Source organism: Dama dama, chromosome X (genome assembly GCF_033118175.1).
Source record: "Dama dama isolate Ldn47 chromosome X, ASM3311817v1, whole genome shotgun sequence".
Lineage (NCBI taxonomy): Eukaryota > Metazoa > Chordata > Mammalia > Artiodactyla > Cervidae > Dama > Dama dama.
The window spans coordinates 138,064,360-138,089,065 of record NC_083714.1 but is presented as its reverse complement, the minus strand read 5'-3'; the positions used below and the strand labels follow the sequence as shown (position 1 = coordinate 138,089,065).

Genomic DNA, 24,706 nt, shown 5'->3' with positions numbered 1-24,706 from the left:
AAGGAAGGCTAGCCGCGTTGTTTAGGATGAGGCTTCGTGAATGGATGACGAGAAAAGGAGAGGTGTGACTAACTTCTTGGCCACAAAACACCTCACAGAGTTGGGGAGAGGTAATGATAACGCACTGGGGAAGCGCTAGGAGAGAAGAATTACTTGCAGGGCGGGGTAGGTGCCCCAGAGGATTTTTCGGGAAGGAGACATTTAGTTGTGCAGACTTTGGGAACACGAGCCACCTACCCCGGCCTTTAGTCTTTGGTCAGTCGGAGCAGAGAAACGCTCCCCTCCACGCCCTCGCGAGAAGCCGCGCAGCAACTGCGCCTGCGCTCGTCCTCAAGCCCGCCTTTTCCGGCCGGCTCCTGTGGGCGTGGCGGCGCTGGCAAGATGGCGGCGCCCGAGAATATGCTGTTTTCGGAGAAGCTGAGGTGAGCTGGGTTAGGAGAGATGAGCTGACGAGAAAAGGGGACGGAGCAGACCGAGGCTGGGCATGGAAGATGTGCAAGCATGAAGTAAAGGGGGAGCTGGGCCAAGCAGACGAGCCACCGCGGCAGCTCTATCCTTTCCCTGGGCGCGCCTGAATTACCAGTGGGCATCTGTGGGCTCAGGGAGGCGAGAAGGGGAGCAGAGGGGGATGGAGAAGACCTGCCGTGTGCGCATGGGATGGCGAGGCGGTGGTAAAGGCATGCTCTGTAATTAAAACGCGGGAAGCAAGATTTCACTGTTGGAGCTCCTATCACTGGGCGCGGAGGAGAAGGGAGCTCAGGCAGTGCTGCAGTTGCGGTCGCTAACGCTGGAGTGTGTGTCTTGTTTTTCCAGCCACAAAAAGTACAGGGCCGCCCTGAAGAAGGAGAAACGAAAGAAACGGCGACAGGAACTCGCTCGACTGAGAGACTCTGGTAATGGGCTTACTTGTTTTCTGTGTATGAAATTGCTGCCGCGACTCTCGTCCAAGTACTGTTATCAGATACACAGTTGCTTGTGGCCATGACCCCTCAAAAAGTTGTTAGACCCATATCAGAAACAATGGTAAAAGTACTCAAGAGGGGGAAGAAGTCATGGTGAATCATCACCCACTGATTACGTGGAAGTATTTATAAAGTATCTAATATTACAGGTGCAGGCATCATGAATTACAGCAGCTAGCACAGCCCTTGCACATAGTAAGTATTCGGCGAATATTTTTCTTTGTAAAACCAGCAGGATTCGAGGGGTTTAGACATTTTGCAAGTTTTTCTCAAACTACACTAACGTGGGAGACCCCTTGTTCATCTTATTTATATACAAACAGATAAAATTATGAAACTTGGTTTTTGGTTTGGCCACACTGCGTGGCATGTGGGGTGTTAGTTTCCGCACCAGGGATGGACCCCATGTCCCCTGCAGTGGAAATGCGGAGTCTTAACCACTCGACCGCCAGATACGTCCCTATATCTACATTTGTGTAATGTTAGGGATGATGGGCGGAGAAGGCAATGGCACCCCACTCCAGTGTTCTTGCCTGGAGAATCCAGGGACGGTGGAGCCTGGTGGGCTGCCGTCTATGGGGTCTGACAGAGTCGGACACGACTGAAGCGACTTAGCAGCAGCAGCAGCAGGGATGATGAGAAACAGATGCTCAGGACATTAACATGGTACTGAGTGGAGTTTGGAATGCTACTACTACTATTGCCATGTGGTTATATATCACTTTTTCTTCCTATTAAAATACTGTGGGAACCTTCATCTGTACTGGTGGTTTCCCTCACATGGCAGAATCTAATGTCTGTTTATTAAACCTACCTGTTTAATGACCTTAGTTGTAAAGTTATATAGTAGTAATAAATGCACATGGAAGCACTAAAATAACACAGGAGTACTGAGTTATAATGGTTGTCATGTACATTAACCAGAATATGGTTAATGTTCTTGAAGTCCACAGACCATGGCCTCAAGGAACCAGGATTTTTGGGCCTTGAGAAAAATAGCCATAGAGGTTTTATTTATCATTAGAGTTGCCCAGAAACTGTTTCAGTAGCAATACTTGGGATATTTAGAGTGAAAGGAACAGTGCATTGCCCTGCAGCCTGTATTACTATCTCTTTTTTAATTCAAAACTGGTCCACTTGAGACAGGATAAAGCATCAGGGATAAAAGGAGAAACAGGGTAGATTGGCATTATTGATGCCCTTAGTAATTCCCCACCCTCCTTAAAGTTCTCGGTTTCCTTACTATGCTAACCTGTTTTCTTGTAACATGCCCCAACTTTTTAAAAGTCTTTCTCTTTTTCTTTACATACTTCAATTCCAATGTATTGCATTGATATTTTTTATCCCCTTTTAACTCTGTAAAGCACATTTGGAGTAAGCCTCTATGAATAGGCAAGTGGATGTGTCCTTTGGCAGTTTATAGTCAGTTGAAGGATGCAGCTCACTGGTCTGCTCATGATTATATATGGTTAATGGCAGAGCCACAATGAAGCACTTGCCTCTGGATGACTGCTCCTGCTTTGGCCTACTCGAACTCACAATTTTTTACTTAGTGGTGCTTCATGAATCCTGTGGTCAACCAAACACTGCTGTGGGTTGTAGCACACTTGGATGTCCAAACATTACCCAGAAGACTAGAATATAGAAATATTCTGTTAAAATTGCTCTAGAGTGAATTGGCAAGTGATTGGTAGAAATTTCTGGATTATCAACCTCTCTATTTCAGGTAGCTTCTTTAGCACCCAATTCAACTTGAAATAACCTGAAATAAGTGGCATTACCAGAAATTAAGGTAACATGAAGGAAAAATGGAAGCTGGAAAACTGTAGAATGATTCCATATATAGTTACATGTATAATACAGTTAGATACCCTCTTGCCCCTTAAACAGCGTGGGTTTTGAACTGCGCACGTTCACTTATATGTGGATTTTCTTCAGCAGTAAATGCTATTGTACTACATGGTCTGCAGTTGGGTGAATCCAAGGATGCAGAACTGCAGATATGGATGAACTGTGAATGTGGAGGGCTGACTTTAAAGTTATACATGGATTTTCAACTGCATGGAGGGCCAATGCCTGTAACCACCGCATCGTTCAGTGGTTCAGTACTGTAGTTATCTAGGACTAGGTGAGCCTTTGGTTAGACCTATACTTAATATGGGCTTCCCAGGTGGCTCAGACAGTAAAGAATCTGCCTGCAGTGTGGGAGACCCAGGTTCTATCCCTGAGTCGGGAAGATCCCTTGGAGAAGAGAATGGCTACCCACTTCAGTATTCTTGCTTGGAGAATTCCATGGACAGAGGAGCCTGTTGGGCTACAGTCCATGGGATCGAAAAGAGTTAGACACAACTGAGTGACTAACACTTTTCAGTTTTTAAATACTTAATGTATGTGACAGACATTATATTTTTCCATTTAGCCTGAGATCTTCTGTTATAGTTCCTTAAGATCACTGCAGTTTTCCTCCTTTTTTTTCTCCCCACAAATTTAAATTTTGAGTAGAAGAGGATATAGATTTTAATTATATTAGGACTTATTTTCCCATGTTTTTATTTTGAAAATGTTCCAATGTACAGAAAGTCGAAATGTACAGTAGACATCCATGAACCCTTTGCCTAGGTTTGTCAGTTGTTAACATTTTGCCTTACTTTCTCTGTATATAGATAGACACATGTACAAATTTTTTCTGAACCTTTTGCATGTCAGTTACATATACATAGCCCTCACCCCTAAATACTTAAGCCTGCATCTCTTAAGAATAAGGCCATGATACTAAACAAATAAAGGAGTAGTAATTCAGCAATATGATATACACAGACCATATGTAAACTTTCCCAGTTCAAGTTTGGTTATTTTGAAAAGCTCAAGCCAGTTGTTTTGTGGAATGCCCTGCATTCTAGATTAGTACGTCTTCTGAGTAGCCTCAGGTACACTCTGTGGCAAAATACTACACAGTTGATGCTTTATAGCTCTCATTGCATACATCTGGGGCCTCTCATGTCAAGTTGTTCCACTCCTAGTGATGCGAAGTGTGGTCAAGTGTTGCCAATCAGATGGCTCCACTGTAATAGATATTTCCCCCTTTGTAATTAGTATTCATCTGTAGGCTGGTATTCTGAGATAGTGTAAATAAATATCCTCTTCCCAACAGTTAGTTCCTACAGTGGGGTACAGCAGTGAGGAGTATTCTGCTTAAGTCTTTCTACACTTTTCAGTTGCCATTTTTCTATAAAGATGGATGTTCCCTCCCATATCTCACCATTTTAGGGGGTATCAGTTTAATGTGTTAATCTACTACCATTATTGTTCTTTTCAATGTTCACATTGTTCCAATTTGGGTGGTTGGGGCCCTTTATTGTTAGAAAGTTTTAAAAAGAGGTTTGTACCATAATTGTAAAGATAAAAAATTTATATAATTTTTTTCCTGAATTATTGACCAAGGCTTTGTAATACACGGATAGTGTTCTAAAACATTTACATTCCTTCAGGACTCTCACAGAAGGAGGAGGAAGAGGAGGCAGTGGCAGATGCTTTTACTGAAGAACAAGAAGAAGAAGAGAGGCTATTGGAGAGAGAGAGGTCAGCACTGATTGAAGCTCTTTCTGCAAGCCCAGTTCTTTTACTTGAATATCCTAAGTCTTTGCTAACTAGGACAGGTCTTCTTTACACAATCTTATACAAAGTAGATCTTGTAAAATGCCCTGGATAAGCTGTTTAAATCTCTAGTTGATGGGCTGAAACAAGATGTTGTCTTTAAAAAAAGACACTTTTCACTCTTTTGCTAATTTGTAAATGGTTTTTGAAAAAAAAAATCCAGATAATTAGTAAGTGTAAACAGTGAAAAGACTTCAATAAACTCCACATACCTAAAGATAGCCACTGTTAAGAAGATAAGAAAGAAACTGTAGATGAATATATATATATATATTTCTTTTGTGGGATGATATTTATACATATTTTTCTATAGATTGTTTTTTTCCACTAAGTGTATAGGACATTTACTTCAATGTTGATACAGAGATCTAATTGAACCATTTCAATAGCAACACAGTATCCATTGTATGACTAGCATAATTTATTCCCTAGTCATAATTTATAGGTCTCTACTGATGAATGTTTAGTTCTCTAAATAAATGTTATTTACTGTTAAATCACATTCATTTACCATGGTATTATTTTTTTTACTGTCATTTACTATTTGTTATTTATTTACATTCAGGCTTTTTACTATTATTAAAAAAAGTTGCAGCAAGTATCCATGATTATATATCCTTGGTATTGTCCTACTATTTCCTTAGAAAAATGCCAAGAGGAAAAGTGCACATAAAATGCACTTTTTTGCAGGTAGAAAGAGCATCCCGGTTTGCAGTTCGCCACCTTTCCAAGAGTGAATCAAGGTGCCCGTCTCTCCATACTGTCACTCACAATAGGCATTATCAATTCTTAAAACTTCTATAGTAAAAAGTTATTTCTCATCATTTCAAATGTACATTTAAAAAAAACTTTCATTAGAGTACAGTTGATTAACAATGCTGCATAACTTTCTTCTGTATAGCAAAGTGAATCAGTTGTATGTATACTTATATCCACTCCTTTTTTAGATTCTTTTCCCATATAGGTCATTACAGAGTATTGAGTAGAGTTCAGATATATACTACTTAATTCATAGGTTGAGTATCTTTTTATATATTATCTATTTGTAGATTGCTTAAACCTTTCTCTTTGGGGATACATTTTTTTTTTGTTATGTAAGCAGTGTTATTACTTGATTAAGGATATTATTCCTATATCTGTCATGTGTGTGATGTATATTTTTTTCATTTGTCATCAGTCCTAACTTAGATTCCAGTGTTAGTTACTTAATTTGATTTCCATGTTGTCAATTTCATCATGATATCTGGCCTTGGTGTCTGACTTCAAAAGGCCTTCCCCAGCACAAGATGACAAAAATATTCTGCTCTTTTTTTCTTTTGATATTTTTCAGGGAGTAGTGTTTTGTTTACTGGGCTTTTTTAAAAAGTGGTACACAATAATAGGAATTTGCTTAATGCTACTCAACTGTACACTTAAATGGTAAGTCTTATGATATATATACTTTGCCACAACAAAAAATAAATAATATTTTAAAGGAAAAAAATCTTCGATAGACCCTCTCCAGCTATTTAGTGTGTTAACTGGTAATGTTGCTTCTTTTCTTGTAATTAATTCCTATTACCTGCCTAAGCACATAAGTAGGTGGAAATATCAAAGTGCTAGGGGGAAAAAAAGGTAGTGGTGATGGGAAATATGGAGTTGGATTCAGCCAGATCTGCATTCCATTCTTGGCCCTGCTACTTATTAGCTGTGTTCAAGTTGCTTAATCTCTCTAAGCTTTAATTTCCTTACCCTAAATAGGGACATAAACAGGGACTTCCCTGGTGGTCCAGTAGTTAGGACTCCCTGGTTGGGGAACTAAGATCCTGCATGCTGCATGGCGTAGCCAAAAAATATGATAATAATAATCATGAGATTAATAAGGTGGTAAGGGTATAGTGCTTAACATAGTGTGAACAGATAGGAGGTGCTATAATAACTCTGGTTGTTCTTATTAGAGATTTCTGTTACGATGAAGATAATATGTATAGCATGAAAGGGGGGAGTCTTTTTTTTTGCTTCCCCATGTACTTAGGTGCTTCTTTTAAATCACATACATGTGTCTTTGTGTTCCATTAATATTTGTTTATTTCTTTAAGAGTTGCATAATACTTTACTGTTGAAAAGCAGGATAATTATTTGAAAATACTGCACTTCATGAATCAGAGTTCTGCACACTGAAACATCTACATATACCCCATCACATACACAGAAACGCTGACATATGCAACATGCCAGTCTCTGCCATGGCTAAAAGATGGGTTCCTGGAATCTGTAGTTGGAAATGGAATACTTTCTCCCATCGTGTATTTGAAATTGCGGTTGGGTCCCCAGACTAGACATAAAACCTTATTTAAGTCCTGATGTCCCTGAAGTAATATAATATAGCACAGTTTCTCATATTTCATTTTCCTTTTACAAATTCAGTGGGACAATATACAGTCTAGGTTATAAGCACCAAATTGGCTAATAAACTTTTGAAATATAACCTTTAAGTTGGAAACTTGTGGTATTGGATATCTGAGATGCCATTTTAATACAAGATCACTCTTTATAACTGGTCATTTCTAAACATAAACTAGACACCCACGCATTTTTTTTAACTCTTTGTCCTCTGTTCTTAAAACCTGTAGGTTTATTTTAAAGACGTGATCACAATATAGTTCTCTTTTGCTTGAGGCAAACCAAATCTCTGAACTGTAAAGAATAGCAGTCCAAGGGTTAGAGCAGGAGACGCCAGGTCATGCTACAATCCTGCATTTGGCACTTTTAAAATGCATGGAACAGGAAGGGTAATACTTTCTGAATGTGAAAAGCTGGATGTTACTCACTTATTGGCACCTAAAGGTTTGTGACATTGTATAAGAGATAGGGATCAAGACCATCCCCAAGAAAAAGAAATGCAAAAAAGCAAAATGACTGTCTGAGGAGGCCTTACAAATAGCTGTGAAAAGAAGAGAAGCGAAAAGCAAAGGAGAAAAGGAAAGATATACCCATTTGAATGCAGAGTTCCAAAGAATAGCAAGGAGAGATAAGAAAGCCTTCCTCAGCGATCAATGCAAAGAGATAGAGGAAAACAATAGAAGAGGAAAGACTAGAGATCTCTTCAAGAAAATTAGAGATACCAAGGGAACATTTCAAACAAAGATGGGCTCAATAAAGGGCAGAAATGGTATGGGCCTAACAGAAGCAGAAGATATTAAGAAGAGGTGGAAAGAATACACAGAAGAACTATACAAAAAAGATCTTCACGACCCAGATAATCATAATGGTGTAATCACTCACCTAGAACCAGACATCCTGGAATGTGAAGTCAAGTGGGCCGTAGGAAGCATCACTACAAACAAAGCTAGTGGAGGTGATGGAATTCCAGTTGAGCTATTTCAAATCCTGAAAGATAATGCTGTGAAAGTGCTGCACTCAATTTGTCAGCAAATTTGGAAAACTCAGCAGTGGCCACGGGACTGGAAAAGATCAGTTTTCATTCCAATCCCAAAGAAAGGCAATGCCAAAGAATGCTCAAATTACCACACAATTGCACTCATCTCCCACACTGGCAAAGTAATGCTCAAAATTCTCCAAGCCAGGCTTCAGCAATACCTGAACCGTGAACTTCCAGATGTTCAAGCTGGCATTAGATAAGGCAGAGGAACCAGAGATCAAATTGCCAACATCTGCAGGATCATCGAAAAAGCAAGAGAGTTCCAGAAAAACATCTATTTCTGCTTTATTGACTATGCCAAAGCCTTTGACTTTGTGGATCACAATAAACTGTGGGAAGTTCTGAAGGAGATGGGAATACTAGACCATCTGACCTGCCTCTTGAGAAACCTGTATGCAGGTCAGGAAGCAATAGTTCAAATTGGACATGGAACAACAGACTGGTTTCAAATAGGAAAAGGAGTACGTCAAGGCTGTATATTGTCACCCTGCTTATTTAACTTATATGCAGAGTACATCATGAGAAACGCTGGGCTGGAAGAAGCACAAGCTGGAATCAAGATTGCCGGGAGAAATATCAATAACCTCAGATATGCAGATGACACCACCCTTATGGCAGAAAGTAGAGAGGAACTAAAGAGCCTCTTTAAGAAAGTGAAAGAGGAGAGTGAAAAAGTTGGCTTAAAGCTCAACACTCAGAAAACTAAGATCATGGCATCCGGTCCCATCACTTCATGGCAACTAGATGGGGAAACGGTGGCTGACTATTTTTTTGGGCTCCCAAATCACTGCAGATGGTGATTGTAGCCATGAAATTAAAAGACGCTTATTCCTTGGAAGGAAAGTTATGACCAACCTAGACAGCATATTTTAAAAAGCAGAGACATTACTTTGCCAACAAAGGTCTGTCTAGTCAACGCTATGGTTTTTCCAGTGGTCACGTATGGATGTGAGAGTTGGACTATAAAGAAAACTGAGCGCAGAAGAATTGATCCTTTTGAACTCTGATGTTGGAGAAGACTCTTGAGAGTCCCTTGGACTGCAAGTAGATCCAATCAGTCCATCCTAAAGGGGATCAGTCCTGGGTGTTCATTGGAAGGACTGATGTTGAAGCTGAAACTCCAATACTTTGACCACCTGAAGAGCTTCTCATTTGAAAGACCCTGATGATGGGAAAGATTGAAGGCAGGAGGAGAAGGGGATGACAGAGGATGAGATGGTTGGATGGCATCACCGACTCAATGGACATGAGTTTGGGTAAACTCTGGGAGTGGGTGATGGACAGGGAGGCCTGGCATGTTGCGGTTCATGGGGTTGCAAGGAGTCGGACACGACTGAGTGACTGAACTGAAACATCACTGTGGCCAACCTAAAGAGAAAGCTAGAGTGTCATTGTTTTGTGTAAAGATGTTACAGTTAGGAAATGTAGAATTAGTGATTTTACACTGTTTCCCTCTAGGAGGATAGTTGCTAAAATGCAGTGCTTTTCCAAGATCACTACTCATATATCCTGGTCCTCTTACCTCCACTTAACTGCTTTCTAGAAAATATCTTTCATGATACTTTCATCATTCACAAAATGTCATTTTACTGTCATATATGTTTGGATGTATTTGGATTAGCGCCCATTCCTTTTATTTGATCACATCATTACATCAATAGGCAAAAATTACATGAGGAATGGTTGCTGCGGGAGCAGAAGGCACAAGAAGAATTCAGAATAAAGAAGGAAAAGGAAGAGGCAGCTAGAAAACGGCAGGAAGAACAAGAGGTATGGTACTAATCAGATAACCAGTTAACTAACTAGTTAACCAAAATGACTCTCAGTAAGAGTTACATACCTTGAACTTTAAAAACCAGATGTTAGGGCTTCCCTGGTGGTCCAGTGGCTAAGACTCTGTGCTCCCAATGCAGGGGGCCTGGGTTTGGTCTTTGGTCAGGGAACTAGATCCTGTGTACTGCAACTGAGACCTGGTGCAACCAATAAAAAACGGGGAGGGATGTTATTCATATTAGCAATGTTAACATTTTCCATTGATTTGCACCATATGCCAAATGTTGTAAAAACGTGAGTCTGAAAAAAATTACCTTTCTTCTTTTTATTTTTTTCCCTCTGTAAAGAGAAAGTTAAAGGAAGAATGGGAAGAACAGCAGAGAAAAGAGAGAGAAGAGGAGCAGCAGAAGCTACAGGAGAAGAAAGAAAGAGAGGTGATTCCTGTCACAGGAGGATAAACGCACTGCGTATCCTCTTAGTGGGTGGATGGGGTGATTGATGGGGTGGAACAATAAGCTATAGGCATATCAGGGTTTGAGCTTGGTGTTTTTCTTTAGAAAGAGTCATGTTTTTAGTTTGGATATACACTAACATTTTCTTAATGATGCTTTTCTCTGGATGTTTGCTGTGGCAGATGCCTTAAATTAAGGTTTTTTCCACCAACTCTACCTATCTTATATACCTATATACCAGGGATTGGCCAGCTTTTTCTGTAAAGGGCCAGAGTAAATATTTCAGGCTTTATGGTCTGTATGGTCTCTTGAAAACATCCAGTAGTGCCAGTGTCCCATAAAAGCACCCATAGGTAACATACAAATAAAGGGTTGTGGCCAAATTCCAATAAAACCTTATTGTTTTATTGATAAAAACAGGCAGCTGACCCCTGCTTTACACTTTGTATCACTCCACAGCAGACAGTGTTTTTCTGAGGTTTTGTTGTATATGGGTTGACTTACCTAGTGAATACTATTTTTTATAGTTTCCACCTTTGATTCATAAGAGACTTCACTACTTTGGACATGTCAGCAAGAACTAATAGATTGAAAGAAATCAGAAGCTCAAGTATTGAGAGATTAGGAAATATTTTTTTGTTATTAAGTTTTGACTTCTTTTCTAACTTGTGCTCTAAAGGCAGTTGTAAGTAACATAGTTGCTCACACACAAAAAAAATCTTAAGGTATTTGTATACATCTCTATCTTCTAGGATTGTTTTTAAAGATTGCTTTGGTCTATTTTGCTGCTATTCCTTAACAGTGCATTTATTTCAAAGATATCACAGCTCATCTTTCCTTCACTGATTCATCAGGATGTATCTTTTCTGTGATATTGCTATATTTGAATAGCATAAAATTGGGTAATCATCTGCTCATGGGAAAAATGCATTTGTTTACATCCTAGTCATAATGGGGTCGAAGCAACCTTTGTTTCTTGTGTCTCAGGCCATTGGTTAATTCCAGTGTAAATTTTAAACACCCTTATTTGAGTACTGCTTTCCAGATGAGGCAAGATCATGCTAGGTTTTTATGGGGCAGGAAAATTGTTTGGAGCGTGTCATATTTTTTTTTTTAGAGCGAGAGTAATAAATTTCTATTTTAACAGTGGAATGGTTTTCAATTGAGGTCTTTCTGGCACCAGATAAAAGCTAAAGTTTTTGTTTCAAAGGAAGTCTCGTGAGACATAAGGAGAAGTGGGTAAAATGAAGTCAATTCTAAGCATATATAAAGGGATCTGCATTCTGAGTTTCTGCTGTGAGCTAGATAGATGCTTCTCTGGTATTGGAGATAGGGCAGCTACAAAGATCTGTATTCATTGCGTTCAGTTTCTTGAAGGGGAAACTGAATGATAAATAACCAAAAAGATCATTTTAGGTGCTTTAAGGTAATGGTATGTGGTATAATGGAGAAGGCAATGGCACCCCACTCCAGTACTCTTGCCTGGAAAATCCCATGGATGGAGGAGCCTGGTGGGCTGCAGTCTATGGGGTCGCTAAGGGTCGGACACGACAGAACGACTTCACTTTCATGCATTGGAGAAGGAAATGGCAACCCACTCCAGTATTCTTGCCTAGAGAATCCCAGGGACGGGGGAGCCTGGTGGGCTGCCATCTATGGGGTCGCACAGAGTCAGACACGACTGAAGTGACTTAGCAATAGCAGCAGCATGTGGTATAAAGAAAGAAAGAATGTCACATGACAGACTGATTGCGGTAGGAAACTACGTCTTTCAATTGATTGCCTGTCAAGGAAGACTGCTCTGAAGAGGTGCCGATGTGTGAACTGACGGCTGAGTGTAGAGATCTTGGGGAGAAGGGTTCCAGGCAGAGGCAGGGAGGTCTGAGCCTGGAGCTGAAAGGAGGTCAGGGTGCCTAAATCCTAGAGACCAAAAAGAGGAGAGCGACAGGGGTGGGCCCAAGTTCAGGAGGGTAGGCAGGGTCATTCATGTAAGGCCTGGGTGGGAAGGAGTTTGGATTTTACCTGAAGTGTCATGGGAAGCCATTAAAGAGTTTTGAAGCAGGGACTGACTTCATTTAATTTATATCTTTACCTTTAACAGATCATTCTAACTTTTGTATAAAGAATAGCGGGTGGTGGTTGGGAGTGATGACCAAGGAGGCAAGAGTAGAACTGTGGTGACCAGTTAGAAGGCTGCTGCTCCAAACAGGACATGATGGTGGTTTGGATGACAGTTGATGCTTAATACAGAGAAGTACACAGATTTGTAATGAGTCGTGGCAGTTAGCGGAACTCTAGCTGGTAGGCTGAATGGGCAGGAAGGAGAAAGGAGGAGAAGAGAATTCAAGCCATACGGTTTTAATTTGAGCATGTGGGCACATGCAGCTCTGTTTTCTGAGGTGAGGCATGTAGATGGGTGAGGGGTAGGGAAGAGTAGAGTTCCATTTTGAGCACATTAAGTTACTAAGGACCCTTACATGGCCAGGTAGTTAATCAAGTAAACAGCTAGACATATGAGTCTTCTATGTATTGCTTTAAGGAACTAGGGAAAAGTCTGTCAAATATAATTTAAAGCTTATTTAAATGCCAAGGAGGTAAAATTTTACTGGCATAGTGCAGAACTGTGATACTGCCTTATCAGAAAGTTTGAGATTTTTCATCAGTCCCAGTTCCTACTGTTCATATCATAATGTAGCATCTGTTAAGTGTTTGTGATGTTTCAGCTACCATTGTCTTTTATGATATTCACTAGTACCTCAACTTAAAAACTAGAATGTGGAATGTATGTTCAAATCTGCCAAATATTACTCTTACTGAAACTATTAGAAGACTATGTTTTCAAATGTTAGCTGTTTAATGTCCTAATTGAATGAAGATTCTCAGCTGTATGTCTTTTGAAAGCTTTTCAGAAGATCGTGCTATAGAAAGCAAATTACAACATGAAGCCTTTTGTGTGATGGGTTTTTTAAAATTGTTATACATGAGATTCTTAACCAGATAAACCAGATATGACTTACCTGACTTCGAAGGTTTTCATTAGTCCTATGTTTGCACCATTTGTAGGAAGCTGTGCAGAAGATGCTGGAGCAGGCTGAAAATGAGGTATTTTCAAAACCTTTCATTAACAATTTAAGGCCAATGAACATTTCTTTAAAAACACTATTTCCAGTAATGTTAATTTTGTGGTAAGTTACTTAGATACTGTCTGAATGTGGGATTCACATCTGAGGCTCTGTGATTTCTACAATAGCAACAACAAAAGTGAATTGATGAACAAAAGCAAAAATCACCCCTGTGGACTGGACCTGTTAATAATCCTTAAAGAATGTATAATCAACCTCACACATTTTTATACCCAGATGGATGTTTTAACTTGATTCAGAGTAAATCAAGGGATAGTTCCCTAACAAGTCCTTTGACTCTTTTCAGAATTGATGGACAGAAGGGAAACCTTGGTGGCTGCTCCTGGTAGCCGTGGCAATGCCTGATGCTGGACAGTGCCCGGGAACCAGGAGAGACACATAGCCCCTATCTCATGACAGTTGTTTATAGAGTCTCGGTTGTGTGGCACAACTTAAATGTGTATATTTTTACAGGAATCTGTTTTTATTTTTGACCGAAATATTTGAATACCTTTTAAACATTTAATTCTTTGTGGATTTTTACATCAAATAAAGTTACGGTTATTTTCAACAGTTGGAAAATGGTGCCACATGGCAAAACCCAGAACCACCCACGGAATTAAGAGTAATGGAGAAAGATCGAGCTAATTGTCCATTCTACAGTAAAACGGGAGCGTGCAGATTTGGAGATAGGTAACCAATTTTGTTTTATTGTGTCAGAGTTAAGTGACTCAAAACATCAAGGTTTCCAAGTTCCCTTTTGGGGAGCGGCACGGGCTGGAGTTTGAAATGTTCACGTTCATTCAGGCCTCTGCTGTGTTCTTGCTGCTGCTCTAGTTCCCCAAGCTGAGTGTCCCCTGCTCCCCAACACCCCCCTCCCCGCCCGCCCCTGGGTGGGTTGGTCCAGTTCTCTGGCAGGGCTTCCTTTTCATTCCTCCCATAGCTGTCTGAGGACCTTTCACTTTTGTTTTCTTCCTGCGCTTATATTGGTCCACATGGGTGAACTGGGATGAGGAAATCTATTTCAAAAGACTGGAGCAGCCTGGCTTTATTTTTTGAATGGCAAACACTGTGCATGAAGAAGGCTTTAAAAACTGGCATGCCCAAAGGGATGTCTGTGAAAGACAGGATCTGAGTGAGTAGAGAAAAATTGTAGTGCGCATTCTCAGTCTGCTCTGATTGAGGAACAGACGCAGGGTTCAGCATCTGGCTTTAGTGGCTATAATGGTGAGAAAGTTACTTAAGCCCTTTATGCCTTAGATTCCTCATCTGTAAAATGGAGATTAAAAGTAGTACCCCCCACCCCAAGGCAGTTGTGAGGCTGAAATCAGTGAATTCAGGGAAAGCAGGTCGAATATGGCAGGCCCATGGCAAGTGCTGTGTTTGCTGTTAATTTCTTTTTGTTACTGTTGCCATTATTCTCTGAGACCCTCTGGTTCCCTGCCTCTTTTGGATCAATGATTTTAAAACAGGACATTCACGTAGAAAACTAAGTGTTGATGTTTTGATTCATTTAGCAAATATTTAAATATCAACTGTATGGCAGGCAGTGGTGATTTTTATAATTTGGCTTGTTCATGAATGAACAACTTAAAGTGGATAAATAATTCATAATGGTGAATAAATCCATCTGAGGCAAAATCTAATTATTACTTTTCATTCTGCAGAAGAAAAGATCTAATTATATCTTAGTGTCTTATTCATCATAAAAAGGGATATGTATTTAATGAGAAACTGTATGTTGTCTCTCATGTTTATTTTATTCATAAAATTATACATGCTGTGAGCTTTATTTCCTTCTTTGAAAATATGAACCTTCTCTAGCTTTCTCTTTCTTTTTAAATTTAAGCCGTCACATCATTTTACATTTTTTAAGAACAGTGGTTCTCAACCTTGGATTCCAACTAGAATCATCTAGAAAGCTTGAAAAAAATTATGTCTTATCTCAAATTGAGTAAATCAGAGTTTTTGAGACTTGGGCACCCTAATTTTTGAAATGTGCTCAGGTATTTGTAATGTGCCCCAGGATTGAGAGTCACTGATATAGGATTTGTGACTCCTTTTATGTTTTATAGTTGGGATGCTATATGCCCGGAATATCTGTGAAAGTATTCACAGAATCTGGTCAATAGTGAAAGCCTCCTCTTGAGGAAAAGGAAGAAAGACTTTATCCCCCTTCGTATCCTTATATGTTTAATCAAAATAGTAATGATTGATGTAAAACATCCCCCACCAAAGAAAAAAATGTACAGTGAATTACCTTTGAAGGACAACTGAGACTCAATATGAGTTCATATTTGCACTGGCAATGGGAGTGGGGGGGCGGGTTATTGAACCAAATTGTATGTAAAGTTTCCAAGCTGCAGAATTCCTCATTTATGATATATCTTTAACATTTCCTTAAATGTGAAGGTTTGCAGTCATCGGATTCTGGATTCTTCTTCTGTTGGGCATAAGTGAGAGAAGGGAAGATGTCCTAAATGGTTTCAGGAAATTGGGTGACAGGACTTACTTGTGAAAAGGAGAATGGACTGTCAGGCTCTCAAAACTCAGCCCTGAGAGCCATTTCAAGGAAATATTGACAGTAGTCAGATTAGTTTGTGAAGATTTCTTAATATATTCATAGGCATGTGACATTTCACCATCACAACTATCAAAAAAAAGTTTGAGATTGATTTGGATATTTTCATCACTCAGGTGATGAGTTGTGAAATAAGATTCCGTGAAACTAGCAGTTACAAAATCCAGTACCGTCCCTTCAAACAAAGCTGCTGCTCACCTTTCACAGAGAGCCCCAGTGACTTGCTCAAGATCATACAACTGTCCTTCTCTGTTAAGGTCTATCACATCAGCACACACTCGCATAACCTAAGCATCTCTTTGATCATTTTGTTTCTGTATTTGGTACAGAATTCAATTCTAGAACCTTTCTGAAGTTGATTTTTCTTAGAGTCACAGCTTGGAGGGGAGCTCAGGTTTTTTTTTTTTTTTTTTGGTCCTTAACATAATCACTGATGAAAAGTAAAATTCATTGACCAGAGTAGTTATTTATACCTCACTTGTTTCCAGAAGTGATTTAAAGAAGGCTCATAGTCTACTACACTGTTTAATAAAATAAATAGAAAGCAAGGAGAGGAGAAGTGCATTACTGTGACTATACAGTACATTTGACTTTGGAGTTGTATCCATCCCACACAGCAATGAGCTTTGTAGTTCTTACCAAAAAGGAAATGAGTGGGATCTCTGGAATGACAAATTTTCTAGGCATCAGAGTCCAAATGTTTTTCCATAGAATACTGTATAAAGATACTGAGTAGGAAGGTGGACAGTAACTTTCATGGATATTTTATTAACAGTTGCATATGTAATTTTCATGAGAATATTTCTCACAAAGACCTTCAGTAAATAATCACAGCCTAACTTTAGCGTGTAACTTCATTCTATAAAGAACAAAGGTAGTGCCTGGAGTTCTCCCCTGAGAAGAGAAAAAGAGGCATAGTCAGTTCTACCTGAGGGGGCATTTGGAGACCCATGCCATTTATTGGCTGACCTTCCAGTTTAGGTAATGTCCAACTACCTGATTTTGTGGCAGTCTTACTTGATTCAAGGATCTGAGTAATGGGTAAATAGCATGGCTAAACCGGGAGTCCCCAGACATGACTGACCTTAGGGACCAGGTGTAGAGTTACTTTGAAAACATGGGTTCCTCACTCTTTGAGGTCTGAACAGATTGATCTAGGGCAGGACCTAAGAAATCTCAGCTCTTCCCAGGTGATTCTAAGAATCACATGGGTTTGGGTACAACAGCTTTAGACTGCCTTCCCAGGTATCCCTTGTCTTAGCTGAATTTTCAGTATAGTAGGGCTGGCCTTAAATACACCCAGACTATGTGGACTGTCTCCAGGCCAAGTGGGATTTTTCCCTAGATGGGGAATTTGGCACTGTTCTAAAACTCACAAATGTTCATTTGACATCCTGGGTACTAGAGCCCAGTTCATTCAGATATAAGAACCCCATGAGAATTTTAACCTTGTTAAATTGGTTTTTCATATAATTCTGTATGTGCTTCATACTTGTAAAATTCTGGTTCTACTAACACTGCCAACCAGGTTGAATCCTTGTTCTTTTCTCTGTGGGCAGTTGTCCTTGGGAAGATGGATCTCATTACTAGGTCTTTGGCTGAATAATCTAGGAGATTCCTTTGGAAACTAGAAAATTTCACATTAATGAGCACTGATTGCACATTTCTGAGTTGGGCATGGTATGTGCAAGGCATTCTGTGTGCATTATCTCATCTAGGTGTACAGATGTATGTTACAGACAGTGGAAAGTAAACATGAGTTAAACATTTATTTCAGGGCCATTGTTTTTTTTCCTAACACTTGTTTTGTTCTTCAGCTTTTTTTTCTTCAAAAGTTCTTGGGATTTTTTTTTTCTAAAAATTTTGTTGTAATTTTTAAGCTGGAAATTTAATCAGGAAAATTTGATGATTTGGAATCTTAAACTGTATTTTTTCCCTCTTCATTTTATTTGAGGAAAAAGAAAGAAATAAGAAAGTAAACTCATATGAAAGATTTTTTTTGACTGTGAAAAGAAAATTGTTCTTCACAATGGTCAACCTCCTTCATTAAAGAGAAATTCCTTAACATTTACCACATCATATAACACATAAGCAGTGGACTGTGGATTAGCTCAGATCTCTGGGATCTTCTCTCCCCAGTCATGTAACTTGTGTGCTTTTCACTTTCTTTCTTTCAAAGTGGAGAAAATACTAGCCCTGGCTGTCACAATAGGTTGCAAGGATCAGAGGAAAGAATATAAAAATGCCATGAAAACTATGAAGTGCATTCCATTTAGCTAAAACTCTCCAAATACTCTGTTCTCTAAGTGTTGGGTTTGTTGGTGACTGTATGGAGTCAGGATTGCACTGTTCTCACGTTGTCCTGAGTCCCACGCACGGTGTCTCTGTGCCTGTCATCACTGTCTGTCATGCCCACGCAGCTTCTCTTTCCATGTGCTTCCATGTGTGTAAGGCTTTCTGAATTTCAGTAAAAGGCAGCTAAAATGACTCCTGAACTTGGAAATAATTCCCAACTGTACATTTTAATGAGATCCAGTATATTGGTCAGCTGTAGAACAGTTTTGTTAAGTGTTGATATTTAAAGTCTGAATGAGGTTTGTCATCTTACAGTTCAGTCAAAACAGCTAAGTTGCTCAAGTCTTTATCTCACAGTTTAATGCAGGTATCTTATATGTAATTTCTCACCATTGGACTGCTGAAGTTTTTCCTTCATATGCAGGTGTTCACGTAAACACAATTTCCCGACATCGAGTCCCACCCTTCTTATTAAAAGCATGTTTACAACGTTTGGGATGGAGCAGTGCAGAAGGGACGACTACGACCCCGACGCAAGCCTGGAGTACAGCGAAGAGGAAACCTACCAGCAGTTCTTGGACTTTTATGATGACGTGCTCCCTGAGTTCAGGAATGTGGGGAAAGTGATCCAGTTTAAGGTGGGCATAGGCAGTGCACGTGAAGGAGGGACTGGTTTGCCTCCCTCTGAAGTACTAGGTGGGATGGGAAAGTGAGGGCACAGGCTCCGCCTGTATGTTATGTCCATGCATAATACATATATATATATTTTATGGCACACATATATGTGTATATGCCTGTCTGTGTATGGGCTTCCCAGGTGGTGCTAATGGCAAAGAACCTGCCTGTCAATGCAGGAGACGTAAGAGATGTGGATTCAATCCCTGGGTCAAGAAGATCCCCTGAAGGAGGGCATGGCAACCCACACCACTCTTCTTGCCTGGAGAATCCATGGACAGGGGAGCCTGGTGGCCTACAGTCCATAGGGTCACACAGAGTCGGGCAGACTGAAGCGACTTAGCATGCATGCACATGTATATGTGTGCTGTGGGTATTGGGTCTATGTAGATAGGGGTGCCTGTGTCTGTGTATATTTGGAATGGGAAGGATTTGCCCAACCTCAGGGGAGTGCTGACCTATATGATGGAGGAGGGAGAATAGGATGGAAGGGCTTCAACTGGGTCTTTTTATGTTTTACGTATTTAAACATGCTCAGTCAAAAATGGAAAATGTTAGTGTTAAATCTGGGTGATGTATATAAGGGCTGTTTACTAGTCTCTGTATTTTTTTTCTTTCTTTTTTTTAATAGTCTATTTTTATGTGTGTGTGAAACATTTCATATCTTTGAACAAAAAAAGGATCAGGTAAAATGCCTGCAACACTGCCATGTGCTGAAGTATGCCTTAAATAGATGTGAGCATGGGGTAGTATCTTAATTTTGAAATTTTTGATTGATAACACCTTATGGTAATGTTGGCCTGGACAGAAGTATGTATGATGACTGGAGGGCTTCTTTTCCTTAGGTTTTTGACTTTTTTTTTTTTTTTGTAAATCAGTTCTTCATTGCTCCTTAGGTCAGCTGCAACTTGGAACCTCATCTGAGGGGCAATGTGTATGTTCAGTATCAGTCGTAAGTATTCTGAACATAAACATCTTCACATTTTGTCACAGTGTTGTGACTTACATTGACATGTGGGATTTTTTTCCCCCCTGACTATATAGCTTTCATATACATGGTTTTGTTTTGTTTTTTTTTTTTGGCCGCACAGTGTGGGGGTTGGGGGGGGCATGCAGGATCTTAGTTCCCTAACCAGGGATCGAGCTTGTGCCCCATGCATTGGAAGCTCAGTCTTTAAACCACTGGATCAGGGAAGTCCCTGCATGGTATTTTTAAAAGTGTAAATATTAGGAGCTGATCTAGAAATATAGAAAGGATTAGAAAATTATATATTTGTATTTCATTCTTTGTATACTTAGAGTTTTTAATCTTTTGCAATATAGTGAATTTTTTACTTATGTAATTTTAATAATTAAAACACAAACTGGAAAGGGATAACCAGACTAGAGAACAGAAAAGTATGAGAAATTAAAGCCCCAGATAATTTCAGTGTGCATTTTGTCTGCTAAGAGAGCAGTTAGTGTGTCATTTCTGCTCGTCATGCTGTTTGCCTGCATGGCGCCATGGCTAATGGGGTAAATTAACCATTGTAATAGGAAGGACAGCGATCTGAACTGAGAAAGAACAGGCGCTGACAGTGGAAAACACTTCTGCATTTTTAATGGTCCAGTCTTTTGGTTTAAGAAGCTTTGACTCAAGCTGATTTCCATGCATCAGAATCTCTGAGAGGTTAGTTTAAAAAAAAAAAAAAAGGTTTCTGAATAAATTGTGAGCTTCAGGAGCTTGAATGCTGTAATGAGGACTCCCTAGGTAACACAGAAGCAGTGAGCTTGGTGGCCCTCTGGTAAACAAGTACAAGAGTTAGTTAACAATAGGATTAATCTGCATTTCTACTTTAGAAAGTTACTCTAAAGTACATCCTTTAATTTGTGGTTTAAAGGGAAGAAGAATGCCAAGCAGCCCTTTCTCTGTTTAATGGACGGTGGTACGCTGGACGACAGCTTCAGTGTGAATTCTGCCCAGTGACCCGATGGAAAATGGCAATTTGTGGTAAATACAACATGATTTTTTTCCCCCCAACGGTTCCACTGTCATATAAAGTGATATTCTTGGGGGGAGAGGGGAAAGCAACCTTTTAAAGGAGTGGAGATTAGCTTTTGCCTCACCTGGTAGATGAACAGAGATCACTATATAAAGTACATCACGTTTTAGACCTGTAACCGACCTTATGGGTCACTTTATGGATGCAGTGACTGGGGGCACAATGTATAGGTGACAAGGTCAGTGCTCAAAGTCCTAGGCTCTCCAGGAAGCCTGAGAAGTTGTGTCTGTTTTCTATTTATTGGCTCCTCACTTGAGCTGTTTTTTTTCCCCATCTTTATCCCTAATGAACCTTGTCATCTTTGCCACCTAAAACATTACCTGTAACACTTCCTGCGTTATTGAAATACAAGCTTTTGTGCCTTAGAGATTGATTATAGCTTTGGAACCTGGTCAGGGCACATTCCGTCAGATTGACTCATCAGATAGTGGCTGCCGAATCAGGAAATGAATTAGTCTTTGAGTAGCTGGCAATTTTGAAGGGGTCATTCTGTTGTGATTTCTATCAAATAGGCTTAGCCAAACCATTTATTGTTGAAGTGCCCCGGAAGCTATGAGAAGAGCTGCCAATGCCTTCAGGGGCCACTTCCCTTACCCTTTGCTTCACTTCGCTTTATACTCGCTTGCTTAAAACCTCCTATTTCAAAATCTGTAATTTATAAAGTCTGAATCTTTGGCAACCTGGTCTTAATGGTTGCTGTCACTGAAGTAGCGGGGCGGTGGGGGGAAGGAATTTAGAATTCCTTGCTTTGGTAAGCCAGAAGAACCATTATGCCTTAAAGACTTTGGGACTGAAAGAGATGGCTCTGTTTTCTCCATGAAGGCAGTTACTTTTGTCAGTTGCCAGGAATCCAGTGTGATTTCAGTGAGGTGCTTGTGAGTGTGACTAGTAACTACTGAGCATTTTTTGTGTCTTTTTTATTGGATTATTGGCCACTGTATATCATCTTTGGAGAGATGTCTCTTCAGATACTTTGCCCATTTTTCTTTTGTCTTTTTGTTATTGAGTTGTAAGAGTTCTTTGATATATTCTACAGACAGGTCCCTTATTGGAGATATGATTTGCAAATATTTTCTCCCATTATATAGATTGTCTTTTCACTTTGATGGTGTCCTTTGAAGCACAAAAGTTTTTAATTTTGATGATGCCCAATTCATCTATTTTTTCTTTTTTTTGCTTGTGCTTTGGTATCGTATCTAAGAATCCATGTCAGCCCATGCCATGAAGATTTACTTGTATGTTTTCTTCCAAGAATGTATAGTTCCATAGCTTACGTTTAGGACCCTGACCCATTTTGACTGACTTTTTGTATATAGTGTGTGGTATACAGGTATTTCATGTTTAACTCTTTTACATATTTAATTTACCGTTTTTTCAAAAAAGTTTGAAAATCTTCAAGGGATCTCTAAACTGTGCAAGTAGATTTCACCGGTGACAAAAATCTTTTGTATTAAAAGCACCTGATAAACTTAAAGCATTAGGCCAGTGTTTATCATCTTGAAATGTAAGAAAATACAGGATCCTCTACTTACAACATGCTCTTTATTTTAGCCAGTGGCTCTGTCCTCCCACCACCGTGCCCTCAAAGCATGCTGCCACCAGGACTGCTGGCCAGGGCTGGTTCTTCAGTGTTAGTTAGGGATCTACATTGTCAGTCAGCAGGATGGTAAAGCAATAGAAAAAATAATAAATAATATGGTTGCCATTGGTTGGGTTGCACTCCACACCATAACCCAGTAGGGGAATGGGACATTCTGGTTAATTAAAAGTTCTGATCTATTACTTTTCACAGTGCCTTTTGTTAGAGCATTGAATATTCTTGAAATTCAGGGAACCCAAACTGTGAGGTCAAAGTATGTAAGGAGAAACTAGTCCTATCACAAGCGGACATCAGAAATGTACCTTGTGAAAAGGATGTAGTGCCAGCAGTAAACACCGTTTCCTCACTGTGCCATTGCAGGTTTATTTGAAATACAGCAGTGTCCCAGAGGGAAACACTGCAACTTCCTTCACGTGTTCAGAAATCCCAACAATGAGTTTTGGGAAGCGAATCGAGACATCTACCTATCTCCAGATCGGACTGGCTCCTCCTTTGGGAAGAGCTCAGAGAGGAGGGCGAGGCCGGGCCCCCACGATGACTACTACAGCAGGCCGAGGAGGAGGAGGAGCCCTGGGCCGGCCCACTCCTACAAGAGGAACGGGGAGGCCGACCGGAAGAGGAGGAGTAGTCATGGGGCCAAGAAATCTCACAAACACAGGTCCAGAAGCCGGGGAAGGCACAATTCCCGAAGCAGAGGAAGAAAAAGGGACCGCAGCCGTGGACGGGGCAGCCGGAGCCACAGCCGCAGGAGCCGCAGCCAGAGCTCCTCCAGGTCCAGGAGCCGTGGCGGGAGAAGGTCAGGGAGCAGAGACCGAACTCTTCAGAGCCCCAAATCCAAATAAACTTACTGTGTTTTTCAGTGATTGTACACCTTATTTATTATGGCGGCTACATACTTGGATGGAGGGCTCTCGGCTCATGTGGCTTAGCAAGTCTGGCGAAACCATATGTAGACTGGAACCCTGTTTTAAAACATTTTTATTCTCTGATAATTCATTGTGTGTTTAGTATAGAGAACCTAGAAAACATAAAATGTATACAGTCCAAAAATTACTTATAATCCTGACCCTTAAAGATAACCAATTAACACTGCAGCGTTACTTTAGAAGTCTTTTTTTCTGAGTATATGAGTGTGTACACATTTTTTTTACACAAAGATCATGGCTGTAATTGAAATGTTTTTTTCACACCAGACATTGTCCTATTTCATCAAGCCCTAGTCTGTTAGTTTTACTCACTGCATAGTGTGGCTCTATCAGTTTATTAAGCTATATCCCTATTGTTGGATTTTTAAGTTATTTTAAATTTTGCACTATTAAAGAATCCCATGCTATAAACAGTCCTGTGGTGGATTTTCTTAAATACTTTCATCCATTTCTGATCATTGCCTTAGTATAAATTATATCAAGAGAAAGCATTTCCAAATTGCCGTCCATAAAGACTACAAAAAATTTTACGCTGTCAACAATAAATTTTGCTGTTCCTATGCCAGATTACTTTAATCTTTGCCAGTTTGGAAAATTTTTGGTTTACTTATCTCTGTACATATAAGCTAAGCTAAGCTAAGCCAAACACTTTGTCTTTAATGGGCATTCAGTTTGGTTGTTTGCCCTATTGTTGGATTTTTTACATGTTAATAGCTGAACAGCTTTTTACTTTAAAATTCACTTTCTTAAAGTACTAAACAGTTGTTTCCTGTCCCTTCTCCCCCGTGGTTTTCCATTTGGCCGTTCATCTTTTTTGTATTGTGTTACAGAGTTCATTGCTAAATATGCCAGTTGCTAAAGCAATTCTAGTTTAAAAAAAAAAAAAAAGTGCTCAGAGAAACTTGTTGAAAAAAACAGTAGGGGATTCCCTGGTGGTCCAGTGGTTAGGACCCCTAGCTCTCACAGCCAAGGGTTTGATTCCCTGGTTGGGAAACTAAAATTGCACAAATTGTGCAGCACAGCCAAGAAAAAAAGAAAAATTGATTTGTTCCAGAATATAAATGCCTGTACCCTAATAAATGATTGAAGAATTTCTGTAAGTATCTACTGGATTCACTAATACTGAACAGTTCTCACTAAATTCAAAATTTTTCAATCCTTTCCTAAATACAGATGAGATAATAAAATGTGGCATTCAAAGCT

At 39.8% G+C, this 24,706-nt stretch overlaps 2 protein-coding genes and 1 long non-coding RNA gene across 4 annotated transcripts in view; 2 read left to right on the top strand and 1 right to left on the bottom strand.

Annotated features, from left to right (window-relative positions):
• LOC133051875 (uncharacterized) overlaps window positions 1–301 on the bottom strand; it is an 82,361-nt gene extending 82,060 nt beyond the window's left edge. Inside the window, exon 1 of the long non-coding RNA XR_009691935.1 lies at window positions 238–301. This is a non-coding gene — a long non-coding RNA (uncharacterized LOC133051875). The remainder of the gene's footprint in view (window positions 1–237) is intronic.
• LOC133051872 (carbonic anhydrase 5B, mitochondrial) overlaps window positions 1–24,706 on the top strand; it is a 389,751-nt gene that overhangs the window by 35,314 nt on the left and 329,731 nt on the right. The window lies entirely within an intron of this gene.
• Window positions 328–23,436, top strand: ZRSR2 (zinc finger CCCH-type, RNA binding motif and serine/arginine rich 2). 2 transcript variants are annotated; one of them, XM_061136537.1, is made up of 11 exons: window positions 328–422; window positions 814–893; window positions 4,451–4,541; window positions 9,699–9,807; window positions 10,158–10,244; window positions 13,326–13,364; window positions 13,959–14,077; window positions 18,685–18,898; window positions 19,832–19,887; window positions 20,816–20,925; window positions 22,938–23,436. In XM_061136537.1, the coding sequence occupies exons 1-11, from the start codon at window positions 382–384 to the stop codon at window positions 23,417–23,419; spliced, it is 1,428 nt and encodes a 475-aa protein (XP_060992520.1). In that variant the 5' UTR covers window positions 328–381; the 3' UTR covers window positions 23,420–23,436. The 2 variants fall into 2 exon arrangements, with proteins under 2 accessions (XP_060992520.1, XP_060992521.1); XM_061136538.1 differs by lacking the exons at window positions 328–422; window positions 814–893; window positions 4,451–4,541 and adding an exon at window positions 5,414–6,035.

Coding starts and splice junctions, on each gene's coding strand:
- ZRSR2 (XM_061136537.1), top strand. CDS start 382: ATGGCGGCGCCCGAGAATATGCTGTTTTCGGAGAAGCTGAG. Junction 9,808..10,157: donor AACGGCAGGAAGAACAAGAG/GTATGGTACTAA, acceptor CCCTCTGTAAAG/AGAAAGTTAAAGGAAGAATG. Junction 13,365..13,958: donor TGGAGCAGGCTGAAAATGAG/GTATTTTCAAAA, acceptor TATTTTCAACAG/TTGGAAAATGGTGCCACATG.